Source organism: Ahaetulla prasina, chromosome 2, assembly GCF_028640845.1.
Source record: "Ahaetulla prasina isolate Xishuangbanna chromosome 2, ASM2864084v1, whole genome shotgun sequence".
Classification (NCBI taxonomy): domain Eukaryota; kingdom Metazoa; phylum Chordata; class Lepidosauria; order Squamata; family Colubridae; genus Ahaetulla; species Ahaetulla prasina.
Window position 1 is genome coordinate 196,346,575 of NC_080540.1, and position 17,955 is coordinate 196,364,529.

Below are 17,955 nucleotides of genomic sequence, written 5' to 3' on the forward strand. Positions count from 1 at the left end.
CTGACGATCACAGCTGAGCTGCCTAATCCTCAGAGCCTTTTTTTTTAACTTTTAAAAGCATTTTTTTTACAACCCATTCGGCTGAATAGGTTGTAAAAGAAATGCTTTTAAAAGTTAAAAAAAAAGATCACGCACCACAGCTGATCACCCCCCCTGCAGCTGTTCTACTTACCCCATGCCTCCTTTTAGTATGCACTGCACATGCATGCACATGCACCTCACATTTGGTGCATGGGGCGCACTGTGCATGCACATGCAGCGCACATGCGCAGCCGAACCGGTAGTAAACCAGTTCAGATTTCACCACTGGGTATAATCAGTGACTGAATAAAAGAAAACTTTTAAAAACATGTGGCAAGGTTAAGATGCAACATTCTTTTTTACAATACAGTGAAGTCAATACATGAATTTCCATTTATGTCCGAGAATAAACACTTTCCCATGAAAATGTTTTAATGGATCCTGCTTCAAGAGATAGGATTTATGAAATTTTGTTTTTCAATTTAATGCCATCTTTCCTGCCAAATCCAATGATAATAATACTATGGTTCATTGTAATCAGCCAGATGTTCAGACTGGAATTGGCATTATTATCCACCTATCAAGTTCTTCCCAAATACCTGGGATTGGTCAATATGGACATTTGATGAAATTGAAGGTATTGTTTTAAGACGTAAGCTGTTCCAAGTAAAACTGCCTTTTGCAAGTGACCAATGGTGATTTTATCAATACTGATGGTGTTCAAGTGATGCTCTAGTTCAGGGGTGTCCAAACTTGGTCCCTTTAAGACTTTTGGACTTCAACTCCCAGAGTCCCTCAGCCAGCAAAGCTGGCTGAGGAACTCTGGGAGTTGAAGTCCAAAAGTCTTAAAGGGACCAAGTTTGGACACCCCTGCTCTAGTTGTTTTGGGATTGTACCCAAGGCACTTATTACTATTGGTACTACCTTTGCTTTCTTTTGCCAGTCTTTCTATTTGCAGGGCTAGGTATTTTGTTGTCTTCTCTAGTTCTTTCTTTTCTATTCTGCTGTCTCCAGATTATTATTATCAAATTAATTTCCCACCCATCTCACAGATTGAAGCAACTTTGAGACAATGATGTCTCCAGGAAGCAATACTCATAGAAAAACACTATGAAAAACACTATGAAAAACACAATCACAAAGTCAATATGTGATTGCCTCTGGAAAATTCTTAGTGAGGCTATCTGCAATGGGATCTTTGGATTCCAAGCATAACAAAAAGAACAATGCTGGATCTATGGACAACCTATTTTTTCTCACAATGATTCAGCTCTTCTCAGATGGTGGTCTTTTGAAATTGAAACATTTGCCTCTTCAAAATTTACTCTTTAATTTTAGATATTACCCATTATAATTTCTAGATAAATGTTAGAAAGGTTTAATTTCCTTTTCCAGGAGTAGCCAGTGCCATGTCCTTTCTCCCGGATATGCATAGAAACTGTGCTAATACTGCACCTCTGTGTGTGTTTAATCTTGTACCTTAATATATAAAAAGGTGTTTAGAAGAGATGGAGAATGTTATTTTAATTTTTTTAGGTAGAAGATAAAATGATGCAAAACATTAGATAAATATCTCAACATTTCCCAAACTGAAGTATATTGCCAAAAGATGCACACCAAATTAACTATTTTGAGGTTAATAAACAGTCATACATTATTCAAGTTTAAGGTGATGTTTATTGTCAATTTTTTGGTCTGATTTTTTTAAACAGGTATTTTGTTTTTCTTGTAAAAAATAAAAAAAAACTGTACCATAAAATGGAGATGACTAATTATAAAAATTATTAAAAAATTATAAAAAAAATAATTTAGTCCCAATGCCCTGAAATGAACCATCTCTCAATTATCTTATACTCTTTATGCCTGCCCTCTAGGGGCTAATCCTAAAGATGTTTGAAGAAAAATGGATCTTTTGAGGAATTAGAAGGAAAACAGACATTTATTTTGGCAGCATTGTGATGTATAACCAGGAAACAGTTTTTCCTGTCAAAAATGGATACCAGGGCAATTTTCCAACAATTTTCAAAGAAATGGCCTCCACATGGCAGCATTTCATGATCTCAGAACAACTGGCAGAAATCAGCGATTGATATATTGATAACAGGATCCTATTGAGACATGTGGCCAGCCAAAGTTGTCCGCTTGACTGCACCATCTGTATCAAAATATCTTACAGAGCCAAGGCGGTTTTTAAACCTGCAACAACTGTTTAAACCTGGGCCTTGCAACAGAATGATGCTGAACCAGAAAGTAGATAAGGACCAGAGTCTACTGGCAAGGGAGGAACCACCTTCAAACTCAAGTAAATATTAACTTTCACAAGTGACCCAAACTTCATTTTGAATTTCAGTATGGGGACTGAACCTGGCCAGTCTGGAAGGAGAATCTGAGACCAGACCTGACTGTTTTCAAAACATAGTACAGTGCTCTTCAGATCCAAGGGTAAGAAATGAGCTCAAGAAGTCCATTACGCTGTAGCAGGGGAAGAAAAAGATGAAAGATTTAAAACTACTATAAATAGAGAGCTGGATTGATTGGCTGATTTTTTTTCAGTAGCTGATTTTCATTATTTATTTATTGACTTGCTTGTTTATTGCCTACTTCCAAGGTCTCTGGACATCTTGTATCTGCAGTGAGAACAGATCAACTGAATTGTGTCTTTCACTCGTGGTTGTTAGCTCAGATTTGAGTTTCTAAAGAAACCTTGATTGTTGAGCCCTGGATGAAGCCCGGCCAGCCAGAAGGAAGCTTAAACAAACAGAATTGTATCAAAAATGAGATTAGAATCTACCAGAAAATCTTATCTGTTAAAGCCCAAAGCCACTATTGACCAGCATATTTTAGCACTTTAACATTGACAGACCAAATTTTACAGGATCATGTGCAAGGTAAACAACACATCTGAAAAGCAGAAGCTAATTTAAATTATGCTTCTAATTCCTCAGTTTCCAGAAATACAATCTGTGGAAATAGTCCACCTAATTTACCCTAGACCAAAATTGTTCAAAAGATTCAACAAACAGAACTATGTGTAGTCCTGCAGGCAAGCTTCAGATAGTTATCAAATATATTTAAATCTTTCACCTGTGCACACAAACTGGCTTTAAACTGAGGACCCAGATTGTTGGGGGGGCAATAAGTTGACTTTGTAAATATACAAATAGAATGAGACTATTGCCTTACACACTGTAAGCCGCCCTGAGTCTTTGGAGAAGGGCGGGATATAAATGTAAATAAATAAATAATAAAAAAAAAAACTTCACTCATGATACCAGACGTAATACATTTGCTAATGCACTCTACACTATTTCAATCTCTTTCCAAATGATGTGTATCTGTCTTCAGCCTAAACATAAAACTGAATGGTTGTTCAGAGTTTTGTAAAGAAATTTATCTCAATAGTTGGACTTACGCTTTTAAATAGAATTTTTGCATGGGATATTAGTTATAAAAGCAAATCTTACAGAAAGTAACATTTCTTTTCAGCAATGGGACAGCAGAAGGCTTCTTCTCAGTTTTTGTGCTTAAAATATTTTAATAAATATTATAAGCTTATAGTTTGTAGCTCAGGCTGATAATGTACTATTCTTACAAAACATTTATATATGCCCGATCTGGCAGGTGTGATACATAAGCACATTCCAGTTACTTGAACTATGTAAATGTAAGTTAATATTGTAAGGAGTAATTACTGATTGAACAGCAACAGTGTTATACAAATTAATGTTTAAAGTGGGCCCCAATTTTATTTATTTATTTGAATATATTAGCCACCCAACTCCAATCTTATTTGAAGAACAATTTAGTGTTCCACAATACATGCACCAACCATCTGTCAACCTGCATCTTTGTTTGCCTGCTTGCTGCCAGCTGCCATGGAACGGTGGGGGTGATGGGCACTGGGAGGAGGAAGTGTGCAAGAGGCCACAGTGGAAATTTTTCATGATGCTTTGCAGATGCCAGCTTGGATTATCACCTTCAAGGCTAATTCTTCTAGCTTTGGTATGCAGAAGGGAGGGACAGTGCACCAGGATTCCCAAAACATCCTGCTGATGACTGAAATCTGGTTGCCTAGCTACGGGGAGTTCTAGGTTTTATTTCAATTTGCTTCTTCAAGTGTTTTTGCTTGAGATCTTGCCTGATTTCTGCTGTATTCAGTTCTTTCCTAGTAAAAGTACCTTTTCTCTAAATCTATGGATCCAAGAGTTTTTCTTCCCTAGGAATTGAACAGAGGGAGCCCTGACCATTTAGAAGATGGCAGAACTTTATTACCAAGCCTACAGTTTCTAGGCAAGAAAAAAAGTTTAATTTTAATATACTGAACCTAAATAGCCCAGATTTTATGGTCTCTTCCAATAAAAAGTTGATTTACCCTTTTTGAGACTTGAAATCTTGATGGTAACTGGTTTTCAAGCTAACCATTATTATTCCTCAGTCCCTTTTTTTCCTAGCAGTTTTAACATTGTTTTCAATTCCTAGATTATTTCACTGCTATATAACCATATGAATGTGCTACAAATGTGCCAAACTAAGCTAGGATATCCCTGTTTATAAAAACAACTCTAACCAGTTATCTTAAGAAAATACAAAACGAGGTCAGATGAACACATAGGATGGCTTTTACAAACTTTTTTTAAAAATGCAGTTAAGATAGCTTTGCAGATTTCCAGATCAGTGATTATCCAGAGAGCACCAAAACTGAGCTGTTGTCAGGAAAATTTATCTCCCAAAGTTGGATAGACTGGCATTTCAATTACTTTCAATTTATTTGATTTTTATCCCACCTTTATTACTTTGTTTAATAATTCAAGGCAGCAAACATACATTAATTCTCCCACTGTCTCCTGTGTTCCTCACAACAGCCCTGTGTGATGGGTTGTACTGAGACAGTGTGAATGGCCCAAAGACCCACTCCCCCGGCTTTCATTTATTTTAGTTGCAGAATATTATATTTCTTTCTTTATATTTAGGAGTAGGCAAAGTCCTTAAGAAAGTAGTCTGATTCACTTTGTCTTAGTTGAGGGTTGGGATAAGCTTACCAGCTAATTTCCAATTCTGGAGCATTCTTCAGGAAATCTGGAACTTTAGCCTCCCATTATCCCATTATCTAGAACAAGAAAAATGCCTAACAGATCCATAATGTGCAGGAAATTGGACCAGTAATTGGATAAACCTGGGGGTGTAAAGGAGCTGAAAGTTCCTTTACAACTTTAGTTATTAAAGCTCATAAATCTAAAGGAGTGATAAACATTATTGAGGTGAAGCATACATTTCATACAAATCAGAGTAGCAAATTTCAAGTATATAGACTGAAACAATAGATTTTTAAGCTTTCTTTGTCACCATTTGCCAGTGTGATTTGATTGCCCACCCCACCATCCTTATCTGTTTTCAACCCCTCTGGTAACAAAATGCTAACATATGTAATCCCCATACCATTAGGGCTAAAATGGGGCAGGAAAATCCTGCTTACAATAACTCAAAAGAAGAAAATGCAATATCGAACATTGAATTTTATTTGGAACGCCTTCTTTCTACAATGAATGAAGAGTATTCCTAGCTAGCATTTCTCCTACTCATTTTAGCAGGCAGGGCAGGATTTTATTCATGAATGGGAAGTAAGAGAAAAAACCCTCCGGAGTTCACAATGTACTATGATGTTGAAAACGTGCCATCAAATTGGACACCCCCATCCCTGTCATGGCTGATAGTAGCATGAATGGAAGGGCAATGTTCTGGAAGCACTGTACCAAACACTCAAATTGGAGGAATCTTCAATGGGATGGATTAATAGTATGTAATAAATACAAGTAGTCCTCAACTTATGACTTACATAGTTAAGTGACTTGTGCTCCATTTTACAACTTTTGCCAGGCTTGTTAAATGAATCACTGCAGTTATTAAGTGAATCATGTGCTCATTAAATGAATCTAACTTCCCCCCTTGACGTTGCTTGTCAGAAGTGGCTGGGAAGGTCGCAAATGGTGACCCTAGGATAATGGAACCATCATAAATACATACCAGTTACCAAGTGCCTGAATTTTGATTGTGCAGGATGCTGTAACAGTTGTAAGTGTGGGAACTGGTCCTAAGTCACTTTTTTTTCAGTGCCATTGTAACTTCGAATAGTCAGTAAATGAATGGTTGCAAGCTGAAGACTACCTGTATGTCTCCTAGAAGTCCATGGATACCAGTCTCCTTGTTGGAGACATTGTAGAATCAACTTTAATGCTCCAATGTGGGAGCAGTATAGTATATCCCATAATCCAGGATCTCTTTACCCATTCTTTTTGGATTCTATAAATATTTAATAGTATCCTCACAACCTTTTCCAACTAGCTGTGTGGCTTAAATAGGAAGTAGATTGATAACCTGAAGCATCTATGGGTGTTTCTCCTGTAAATGTTTCTGTGTAATACCCAAGCATTCATGGTGTCTGATTTCGCAACAATGGCTCTTCTTCTTAAAAACTGGCGATAATCACAGTAGTAATCCCCTTTATATAAAGTGTAGGGAACATTTTAATTCATGTGTTTAGTTTGTATTGCAGTCATTGATGAAGTCTTGGCCAACTGGTATTTTTATATATTTATTCTAGACAAGCCATTCGAACCATGCAAAGGTAGCTGAGACCTATTTAATATAAGTTCGCTTTGTGGGTGATCAGGATGCTTTCTATGTCAGGGGTCTCCAACTTTGGTCCCTTTAAGACTTGTGGACTTCAACTCCCAGAGTCCCTCAGCCAGCAAAGCTGGCTGAGGAACTCTAGGAGTTGAAGTCCACTAGTCTTAAAGGAACCAAGGTTGGAGACCCCTGTTCTATGTTACTGTTTCCTTTTTGATTATTGTTCCCCAAGTAAGGGACACAGTCATAGCATCTGCCAGTGGCATTTTGAAGCCTGCAAAATGGGGTGTAGAGATTTGTCATAGTGCTCAACTATGAAGAGCTGATCTTTGTTGACAATCAATAAACTTTCGTGACCCCGAAAGAAGATGATCATGACAGAAGATCTGAGAGAAAGGATTATCTGACTTTGGAATCAGCCAGGGATTGGCCGATTGTTTTGTCAGAGTAAAAGAGAGAGAAAAATGGGGTAAAAGGGGGTAAAAGGGAGTTTAGCAAGTAGCAGGAAATCTGCATCCCATTTCCTTTGAAAGTATACCATGAATCTTTCTTTTAAAAGTTCTACATTCTCCATATTGGAAGTGGGGAATGGAGGAGATTAATTCTCCAAGGGTGAAAGTTCCCCTCAGATCTCTGCATCCAAATTAACACTGTGAAACAAGCACACTCTTGCCTAGACATTTGGGATCCTGAGGAAACATGTGGATATTAGTTTGGGGGGCACTTCAAGTAGCCTTAATTTAACACTCAGCTGAGGGCTGTTTACAACCTGACAAAATACCATTTTCTACCTTTTCCTGTCCAAGATTGCAGATGCCATGAGTAGAGCTTTGAAAAATAGCTTCTCAGAGAAACAGCCTTGAAGTCCTGGAAAGCAGAGAGCATGAGGATAAGCAAGCTGAGAAGACGACTTGCAAAGGGTGAAAATCTGATCCACATATCACTGGCAGAGCCAGAAACAGCAGCCTTCCTTCCCAGAAACGTCACCTTTGATCCAAGGGTCCCTTTGTTCACTTCCAAAATTAATGATCCTATCGTCTCAAAGCTGTGCAACTAATATCTGCTATTTGTGTCACAGTCAAATCATGAAGTAAGCATACAGGTGGAGCTGCTTGAGTGATTGCACATCATGGAGAAAGCACTTATCCAGGGACAGAGCTCAAGAGTTGGTTGCCCTATTTGTCAGAACGCTCTCCAGAAACATTTATGAAAATTGTAAGACTACGTGGGTTTTTCTCATAGCAGAAGATAAAAGAGGAAAAAAGGAGCTGTTTTTGTTGTACACCTGAGTAGGTAGGCCTGGAAACATTTCACAAAGTTGCTCTCCTTCTCCTTAAGGAGATGCAAAAACTACCTCTTCTTGACACAGCAAGTGAAACAAGTCAAATTAACTATGAATACTCTCTTCCAATGCAAGAAAAATACATTATTTCCAGTCATTTAGGCAATTATAAAATTACAACTAATACCGTAGTCAGTATTGTTACTGGAGGAATAAAGGAATGAGAAAAAATTAAGCAAAGAACAAAAACACCTTAGTATAATTGAAAATTGCTTTTACACAAAATGAAAACTGAAAACATATCCTGAAAGCAAGCTGAAGATCTGAGAAAAGGAATAGGAAGACAAATAAATTGATGGAAGACTGTCAGAGGTTTGTAAAAAATCGTAATTCAGTTAATTATTCACAAGAAGCATTGCCACGCACAGCACTGAAAAATATTGATTGATTGCAGCTATAGAAGAACATGTATCAGCCCATTTTCCTTCCTCCTGTCCAAAGACCTGTGGTTGAGATGACCAATCTCAAGGTCTCTGGTTTGAAGATGGACCTATTCATTCCTGAATGCAGGATGACTTATCCCAACCAAGCTATGATGGGAATAATACCTCTAAATTTCACTTTCCTTGAGAAAGATTTTTACTTTTTTTAGATGTGCTATACAATATTCAGTGAACCATCCTCCATCTTATAAAACAATCTGTAGCAGGAATTGAGGCATAGGAAACAAGTCGAACACACCTGTCCTGACTCAAGCAACTTCTAAAAACCCACTCCAAGTTACCCTATTTTGATTTGGTTCTGGGGTGATGCCAAGGCAAAGACCAACTCTATTATTTAGTTTTGTTACTCACCTTGACGATTTAAGATGAGGGACACAATGATTAAATAAATGAAAGTTCTTTTATAAATTCACTTGCCTTCTGCCATTTCCTACAATTCTCCTTTTTTGCTCCTTTCAGTATTTGTCTAAGTTATTGTTTCTTGACTATGGCAATTTTAAGATGGGTGGACCTCAATTCCCAGAAGGCTGGGAAACTCTGGACTTAGTAGTTCTTCAGTATACTGTAGTATTTTCAACTTTTAAGAGACAATATGTTACGTCTACCTCTGGCCTGATGATTTTCTAGAGAGATGCCATGTCAATCTTAACCATCAGCCAGCAGATGTGGTAGACAGGTATCATAATAGAAGAAAGGAAAAAAGTCTCAGATGCCAGTACAAAATCTCCCCCTTTTTACTCTATTCAGTGTTAAAAGAGCCATTTCCAACTTGGCACTCTGAAAATATTTAGATAAATTAGTAGGAAATCTGCCCCCCACTCCAATCAATCCAGGTGGCCTGTCCACTTATCAGTTGGTAAGAGGAGACTGAAACAAACTGGATAGTCTAGCAACAAAAATGAATGTGACAATTATATTTCCTTTCAGATAATTCTCAAACAACATCAGAATGAGAATCAGGCCAAACTTTTCAGGGGTTGGTGGGAGAGGAAGGGACAGTTTTAGAGTCTTAAGATACTTGAAGCCTGTGATCTTCTGCCCTGAACTCAAACCTCTTTTCAAAAACCAACAATCAGTGTCCAATATTCTTATTATCCCAATATGCATATTATTTCAATATAATAGCTGCAATAATGAGCAGGGGCAATACATCAGTTTGATGATGGGACAGTAGAATGAAAAGCTCAATAGCTTTTTCGCCTTATTTAAATAAGATTTACCTTGTTTGCCAGATATCTCTAGGTTAAAGTAAGCAAATGTCTTTTGAGGCTATTCATATACACCTTGAAATGATTTTTTGCTTACAGTTAAAAATACTGAGAACTTTCATGCCTGTTATTTATAAACATGGACTCTGTCCTACTAATCAAAATTGTCAAACAGGCAGCTACTATTCTGATGATTTGTTAGTGCTTATTTATTTACTAACTAGAATGGAATTGGAACTTTTTAAAATTAGATATGCAGTATGAAGAATAATAGTATTCTTCGTGTATGCCCCAAACCCAGTGTATTCATTACGTGGATATTTATAAAACCAATGGACAAATTTAATTGTTGGAAAAACAAACATATCCAATCATTTGAGGAAAATAAATCAAGTTAAGCATTTGGGCCTGCCAATTAAGTGGCACCAATATCAGTGTGACCAATAGTTAGCAATTTAATCTCTTGTTTCAATTGACAAGCGTTCTCTAACATCAATTCACCTGTATGATTGATTTGGTATTATTGAAACAGATCAATCTTTTCATAAATACATCTAGGTCAGAATTTTCTTGGCTATTCCTTAAATCTTTTACTGGGAAATCAACCTGATATTCATTTGATATCTGGAACGAGGGAATGAATATTACTTTGGATGACCTCTTACTTCTGTTTGAGTTTTGTAATTGCTTTTTTAGGATGCTTCCAACTAGACCACCTCATTAGTGCATCACTATAATTCTAAGTAACAATTTGTGAACAAGTATGCAGAGGGAAAAGTCTATTCAGCTCTTTTCAAATTTATTTTGTTTTTGTGTTGGTGCCAGTTGCCAACCGGAGTATGACTCCAGGTAAATGGGAGGGGAGAATAATGTTAATTATTTCTTATTTTAAACTCAGTGCAGCAGTCTAACCTGCTGTACAATTTTACTTGCTGCTGGCAAAATGAACTCTAAAATTAAATAAAAATGAAAGGAAGCAGATAATATGTGAAAATTAGACTGGATGCTATCTCAATGACCGGCATTTCCTGGATTTTCACATAGCTCAGCAGCCTTTTAAGAACTGAGCTAACATTAAGGCTAATTCAAGCAGGCTCCTAAAGAAATTGACCATGGACAGATGGATGTTCTAAACAAAGGAAAAGAGCCAAATGAGCAAAAGAAAGAATGTCTCCTTAATTGCCAGTCCTTTTGCAGGAAATGCCAGACCAAATCCAAGAAACTGAAAAAATAAAAAGTGGGAGGAAGGGAGAGAAAGGAAGAACATTACCAAAAAGAGCTGCTCACAACAAATGGGCCTTTCCTGAAAGGGACTTAAAGAGCGTTTAGAATTTACAATCGATACAAAGCTAATCCCAGATTCTGCAATGTTATAATTCTGGCATACTAGACTTTAATCTGCTTTTCCTGCCATCCCATATTGAGGATGGCAAGTAGGTGGAATCAGATTTCAAATTAACTTCCAACCAATCCAAAAGGAATTGCGATACTCGCAGAAACAGACTGAACTGAAGACAAAAAAGTAATAAACCTGGGAAAAGTAGATGTACAAATTAAAGACAGCTGAATAAATAATAGTATCTTGTGGCATACTAATATTCTTCAGTACAAGTTAAGAAAGATGAAGAAAATACTGTGCCACCAGGCACATCTTTTGTTTCAAAGTATTAATCTCTACCCAGGAGAACAGTACAGGACCCATGACTGTACAGTAGAATTTTTCATTGGTTGATAATACGGGGAAGTTCAGATGGAAATCAGTGAGATGGAAGGAGTTCACCTACTTTTCATTTCTAAGTTACCACATCTTAAAAGTACATGGCAAGTAAGAAGAGGTTTGGGGGACTATATATGAAGTTATATATGAGGCTACCATGTTATGTTTGCCTTTACAAGTAGCTAGCCTGCACATTCAGGCTTCAAACGTCTCCACTGCTAAACTATCTATGTAGGGAGCAAGCCTGTTTATGGGCAAACAGTGAGATGTTTTTATAAAGTGAAAATAAAAAAAAGAGTGCATTCTCTCTTTTCCCACTTCTTCCTTTTTAGGCTGTTTCTGTGAAAGCAACAGGAACAATTTTGCAGATGTTTACCTTTTGCAAATTTATTTGCAAGGCTACATTAGGTTATTTGGCTGTAGTTATATGAAAATAAACCTAGCTGTTTTGGTTTATGCCAAAGGAACTCAGCTAGTAGCGTTTAACTAAGGCTGGGTGAACTCCAAAATATGACTTGAACTTCCTGATAACAATTTATCCAAGAAGTTCTTTTTTCTGTGTTTCATCACAGAAAATTCTGTGATGTGTTGAATTTATATAAGGATCATTCAGACCATTTATGTCATCATGATTACTGTACTCTTGGGTGAAAAGGAAGATTGCTGGTTTTTAATAAATTTGGCTCCATTAATTTTATATAATTCTGCCCAAGATTATCTCTGTGATATCTCAAACAATAATCGAGGAACAGGTGTACATGTGTACATATTTAAGCTTCCTATATCTCTTGCTGCACTGCTATCCTTGTACACAAGCAACAGCTAGTGCTATGATTTAATAGACGGCATAATTGGGGTGAAACACACAAGAGAACTAAAAAGGTATCCCACAGTCATAATAGAACTCTCCAAGCACCATTCTGACAGTCTGTCTTGGCTTCTAAAGACTATGGAAGAAGTGAATAGATGCTAGATTTCTTGCCTGCTGGAGAGGCCAACTGGAGCTGCCAGTGATAAATTCAACACCTACCTGCACAGAAACCACCAAAGTTAACAACAATTCCTTTTCATTAGATATTTCTTCAGGTACATCTAATGGTACATACATTGAGAAAAAGCTTACATTCGTGAGTCCAAACAAGTGCAAAACACAGGTCAATAGTGTTCTCAGCGAACAATGGTCTTGGTTCTTGTGAGAGCCTTCATACTGCAGGGTAATCAAATTCAACAGTAGATCAGGATGATGATGTTTTCTGTTTCTTCTGAATATATCAGTCCAACCCCAATCGGTTAAAAGGATGAATTCATGTAGATTGCAGATTTGTGTCCACCCCAATGCACAGCCTTCAGCACACCTGCTCTCATTAATCTGTATGTTAGAAGAAGGCAGAACTGAAGTAACAAGGTTTGCAATGCTTATGGTTCCAAATATATATATTGATGCTCAACCCCCAAATAAAATAACTCTCTGTAATAAAATTAAGAACAACTAAATTTTATTCTTGTTTATTCTTACTAAATCAGATAAACATCTATTAAACTGAGCAACTAATATCAACCAAATCTTGGGTATCTTCAGGAAATCCACATGCAGAGCATAATAGGGATAGCCATTCTCTATACAAAGCTATCATGGTTGATCTGCCTTCTCTGATCCTTAATTAATCTAATCCAAAAGAATAACAGAAGGGAGTTGTGGTTTAGAAGGTCAGATCCTGAAGATGAAACTGAAATACTTTGGCCACCTAATGAGAAGGAAGGACTCACTGGAGAAGAGCCTAATGCTGGGAAAGATTGAGGGCAAAAGAAGAAGGGGACGACAGAGAACGAGGTGGCTGGATGGAGTCACTGAAGCAGTAGGCATGAGTTTAAATGGACTCCAGAGGATGGTAGAGGACAGGAAGGCCTGGAGGAACGTTGTCCATGGGGTTGCGATGGGTCGGACACGACTTCGAAACTAACAACAACAAATTACTCCTATGATCATAAAATCAGTCTGTACTGAATGGCTATTATGAATTTTTTTTAATATAGCCTTTTTCTAAAAGAAAGATGGCCCTGAATTTAAAATATCGTCCTTCCTCCATTCAAAGGGATTTTAGGCTGAAACCAATTTATCTGCCTTCATAATCTTGTTCTGAAGTAACAGAATTGAAAGGAATGAGCTCTTCCATTTTAATTGCAAAGTATTAAAAAAGTCATCCTTTCAGGTAAATACAGTCCACTTTACACATTCAATATTTGTTTTATTAGAATACTTATAGCAACAGGGCAATCTAAAATACTTGTTATCAGCAGAAACTTTGTTCATATTGATAGTCAAATCTGTTCCAGGTAGTTAGTAAAGAAAAATTTATCAGTTAATGTTTGGTTTAAAAAGTATTGGTTCACTAAAGGAATGACTGTATAAGTGGAGACTGGGGAGATAAACCTTTGAGTGATTACAGGCCAAAATTAATGTTCATGGCCTTTTGGGGGCTGCAGGAAATCTTTCAAAGACATGTTGATGTCTTAGAAAGAACAAGTTTGAATGTTAAATTCCCTCCCTCTTTTTTTCCAGGTATTTAAGGGTGGGAACAGGAGCAAAATAGCCCAAAATAAGGATGATGAAAATCCTTTAAAAATTGACCAAAGGACTATATACTGGCAGTAACATCCTGGATTGTTCTAGTGCGACCGTGGGAGGTTGAGAACAGAAACAGGAAGAGTTCTCAGTTTCTGGAAATGTCCTGCTTCTATTTCCATTCTTATTTTTGAAAAAAAAGAATTCCTACCAATCATTTTCATGCTAAGGTACAATATCTGAAAGTAGTTGGAATGTTACATTGGGATACTATATATGGCCTGCTGGATACTCATCTCCTAACTTAAACTAGTTAAATATATTTTGGAAGATATTGGGCAGCATCTGCTTAGTTCTGCAATTTTTTACACTAGTATTCTCTAGACACATATATAGATAGGAATTGCTTCCTCTGACACTTCTAATTTATAAAGGTGACTTTGAATTCCTCTCAAATAATTTATTCCCCAGGCACTCAATGTTTGCTCAGTTGTTGACAGAATCCAAAGCACAGGAAGCATAGAAATACTACAATTTGTACCATAAAGTATAACTTTCAAAAAAAGAAAATCAAACCACTCATAAAATTCTGATACCACCTCCCCCACCTTGATTTAATTGTGGTGTGTTTCCCATTTGCAAAAGAAGCAACTCCACTATACCTTTATTTCCCAAGCTGTGATATTCAGGCCCCATAAATAATTAGATCCATCTCAGGGTGGTACATCTCCGAAAATGCTTAGCAAGGGTTTAAGGGGCATTTGATGTGTCCTTATAATAGGGGCCAAGGCAGGCGTCTTCCAGCAGTCACTTGGAACAAGGGCTGATCACTGTTGGAGTAGGGGGATAAACCAAAGCCACATTCACTCGCTCGTTACCATTTTTCGGACAGATGATCTCAGTTACTCCCTCTGGCCTGGGCTGACTTAGCAATTCTCCTGAAATAAAGAGAACAGAGTATGCTAATGTAACAATTTTGCATTTAGCCCCAGGTTTTACATTCACAAACATGGTAACTTTCCAGTCAGCTACAGGAACACATAGCTGAAATGTAATTGATTAGTTGAAGATGAATATAATAAGAAAACATCACCGAATATAACGACAATATTGATAAAACCAGATGGCTAAAGAATTATGCATGTTCTGATGAAAGTTAATATGCATCATTCATTCTACCTTTCCATTACTTAAAGCTTTGTAAACTCCAGAGATATTTTCCCTAGCTGTCCATTTTTGCATGAAGAAATACTAGAAAGAGACTGAAATTCAGAAGACATACAGATGTGCTCCCTAAGACTAAGGTTTCAATAAATGAACTATAATTAACAGATATGAAAAATACTGGAGGCAGACAAAAATACAAACTCACAACTTTAATTTTTCTCAATATACACAGATTTCTTAGATACTAAAATATAGTGAATTTGTACGAAACAACCCAAAATATATGTTTAAGAACAAACTACTAGACTAGACTAGACCAAGGTCTATTCATGAAAGTACTGTATATCAGCATTTGGCTATTTATGTTGTACTATGTTACACAAACAAAAAAAGAAGTTTATTTCTACATCTTTCGCACAAATCCCTGGCTGAATAAATAATTTAAGAAACGGTTTTGAACAATACATTAAAAGATTTTAAAGGGTGAAAAATCCATAATAATATTTATCTTCTGATCAGGGAATAACTTACTTGTCTGAGCATCTGTGCTATTTTATTTTTCATTTTATCTCTTCTACATAATCCCACAGCATCACAGAATTTCTGCCACAACAGTAAGAGACACTAGCCACATGAATAAGCCACATGCAAATGATAAATACATGCAATCATAAATGTGTCGAACTATGAAGATGAAAGCTAAAACATAATACTAAACTAAACTGCTAAACAAATAATTCCCTCAACACTGTCAAACTATTACTAAATCTTCTCATCTTTCCCATCTCCTTCCACTTATGACTGTAACTTCATTGCTTGTATCCTTATGAATTATACTGATATTGTTTCCTGATTGCTTATTTGTACCCCATGACTATCATCAAGTGTTGTACCTTATGATTCTTGACGAATGTATCTTTTCTTTTATGTACACTAAGAGCATATGCACCAAGACAAATTCCTTGTGTGTCCAATCATACTTGGCAATAAAAAATTCTATTCTATTCTATTCTATTCTATTCTATTCTATTCTATTCTATTCTATTCTATTCTATTCTATTCTATTCTATTCTAAACAATCCTCTTGAAATACATATAAAATCAGCCTGTGACTCCATCAACTGGCCACTGCCGATTCTTGAAATGTTCTGCATTTCCATTTTCTCTCTACTCTGGCTAATTATAAATAAAGATAACTTTTATTCTCAGTTTATTTATTTATTAGAAATAAATAAATAAACTGAAAATAAAAGCTGACAAAAGTTAAAATTAGCAATCCTGCTACAGCGTCTATTCTTGAGGTTATTTAGATGCAGTAAAGCCTACAATTCCATATTATGGAAGAAAAACCTACATATGGAATTCCGACTCGGGTTCCCACAACTCTCAGCTGTTTTTTAAAATAAGATGCTATGCAAACTGGATTTCAGAGTTGCAAAGATAAGCATGACAGCATACAAATGAAAACCACAGAAATCTTAAGAAAGATAGTTGAAACGAGATTGTGAGTGCCCTGCATGATCTGATATGACTTTGTGTAAAGGCCACAGTGTAAAAGAATGTTTAAAATGCACAATAAATCAAGTACAACTGTCCAAACAGTCTGTGTTGTACTACTGAAACAGGTAAGGAAATATTCCATAATTATCTTCCGTATTGCTACAACCATCCTGTTTGCCTGTTTGCTTTCTTTTCTTTCTATTGCAGTTCTTGATGGTCCATGGTGGACCCTTCTGTACAAGTTGAGAACTTCTACAATGGGCAGCAAGGCTCAGGTGAGGATGCCAATGACATTTCTAAATTGTTCACTGCATCCTTTTTGATTCTTTGATAGCGTATTCCCCAATAACAGAATCACATGTGCTCAAGTAAACAATGTCAAACATTATAGGAACCTCATCTAAACAAAAAAAAAACATTAAACTCTTGCTTTATTGAAATAAACTTCAACTGAATAAAATAGACATGCTTTTCAGAACAGTGTCACAAAATCATGTTGCCCGAGCAAATTACTGACTTCTGTTCTTCACAAAGTTCAAGAAAAAAAAGAGAGGGCCGTGAGGATCTATAAATGCATTAGTCTTTCTTACTGACAAAATCTCTTCCATTTAGAACGTAACTGGAATAGCATTCTTTCAAAGGAATGACACACTGCATTGAAAACCTCCCTCTGGCTGCTACAAGCCATTTCCTAAACATAAGAGATCATTTTAAAAAATCTCTTAGCATGTTTTTAAGGCAATTGCGAGGGCACTGATCTAACAGGTTGACAAAGGAGGGCCAATTGTTATCATGAATAAGGTGAATTATAGAATAACAGAGATGCATGGAACCTTGGAAGCCTTCTAGTGCAACCCCCTGCTAAACCAGGAGACCCTACACTATTTCAGACAAATGGCTGTCCAATCTCTTCTTGAAAATCTCCAGTGGTGGAACACCCACAACTTCCGAAGGCAAACCATTCCACTGATTAATCATTCTAACTGTCAGGAAAATTCTCCTTATTTCTAGATTGAATTTCTCCTTGATAAATTTCCATTTATTGCTTCTTGTCCTGCTTTCAGGTTCTTTGGAGAATAGGTTAACCTCCTCTTCTTTGTGGCAGCCCCTTAGTTATTGAAGGACTGCTATCATGTCATCCCCAGTCCTTCACTTCATTAGAGTAGACATATCTAGTTCCTGCAGTCGTTCTTCCTATGGTTTAGCCTCCAGTCCTTTAAATCATCTTTGTTGCTCTTTTCTGCACTCTTTCTAGATTGCAGCACAAAACTAATACACCTTTTAGGATAGGATTAGATTAGGATAAAAAGACATCTCCAAGGATAATTGCCAAAAAAAATGCATAATAATGCATGAACAACGTAGAATAG

The 17,955-nt window shown here is 36.7% G+C and overlaps 1 protein-coding gene across 4 annotated transcripts in view; it reads right to left on the minus strand.

Annotated features, from left to right (window-relative positions):
• Positions 1-17,955, minus strand: part of MFHAS1 (multifunctional ROCO family signaling regulator 1) — a 43,051-nt gene that overhangs the window by 5,108 nt on the left and 19,988 nt on the right. The window contains exons 2-3 of one of the 4 annotated variants that reach the window (XM_058167631.1): positions 14,581-14,856; positions 12,479-12,724 (exon numbers count right to left, since the gene is read on the minus strand). The exons of 1 other annotated variant lie outside the window; for it this stretch is intronic. In XM_058167631.1, coding sequence (XP_058023614.1) covers positions 14,726-14,856 — 131 coding nt within the window. In that variant the 3' untranslated portion in view covers positions 12,479-12,724; positions 14,581-14,725. Of the gene's footprint in view, positions 1-12,405; positions 12,725-14,580; positions 14,857-17,955 lie in introns of those variants that run through there. 2 more of the 4 variants (XM_058167630.1, XM_058167633.1) reach the window with 2 other exon arrangements.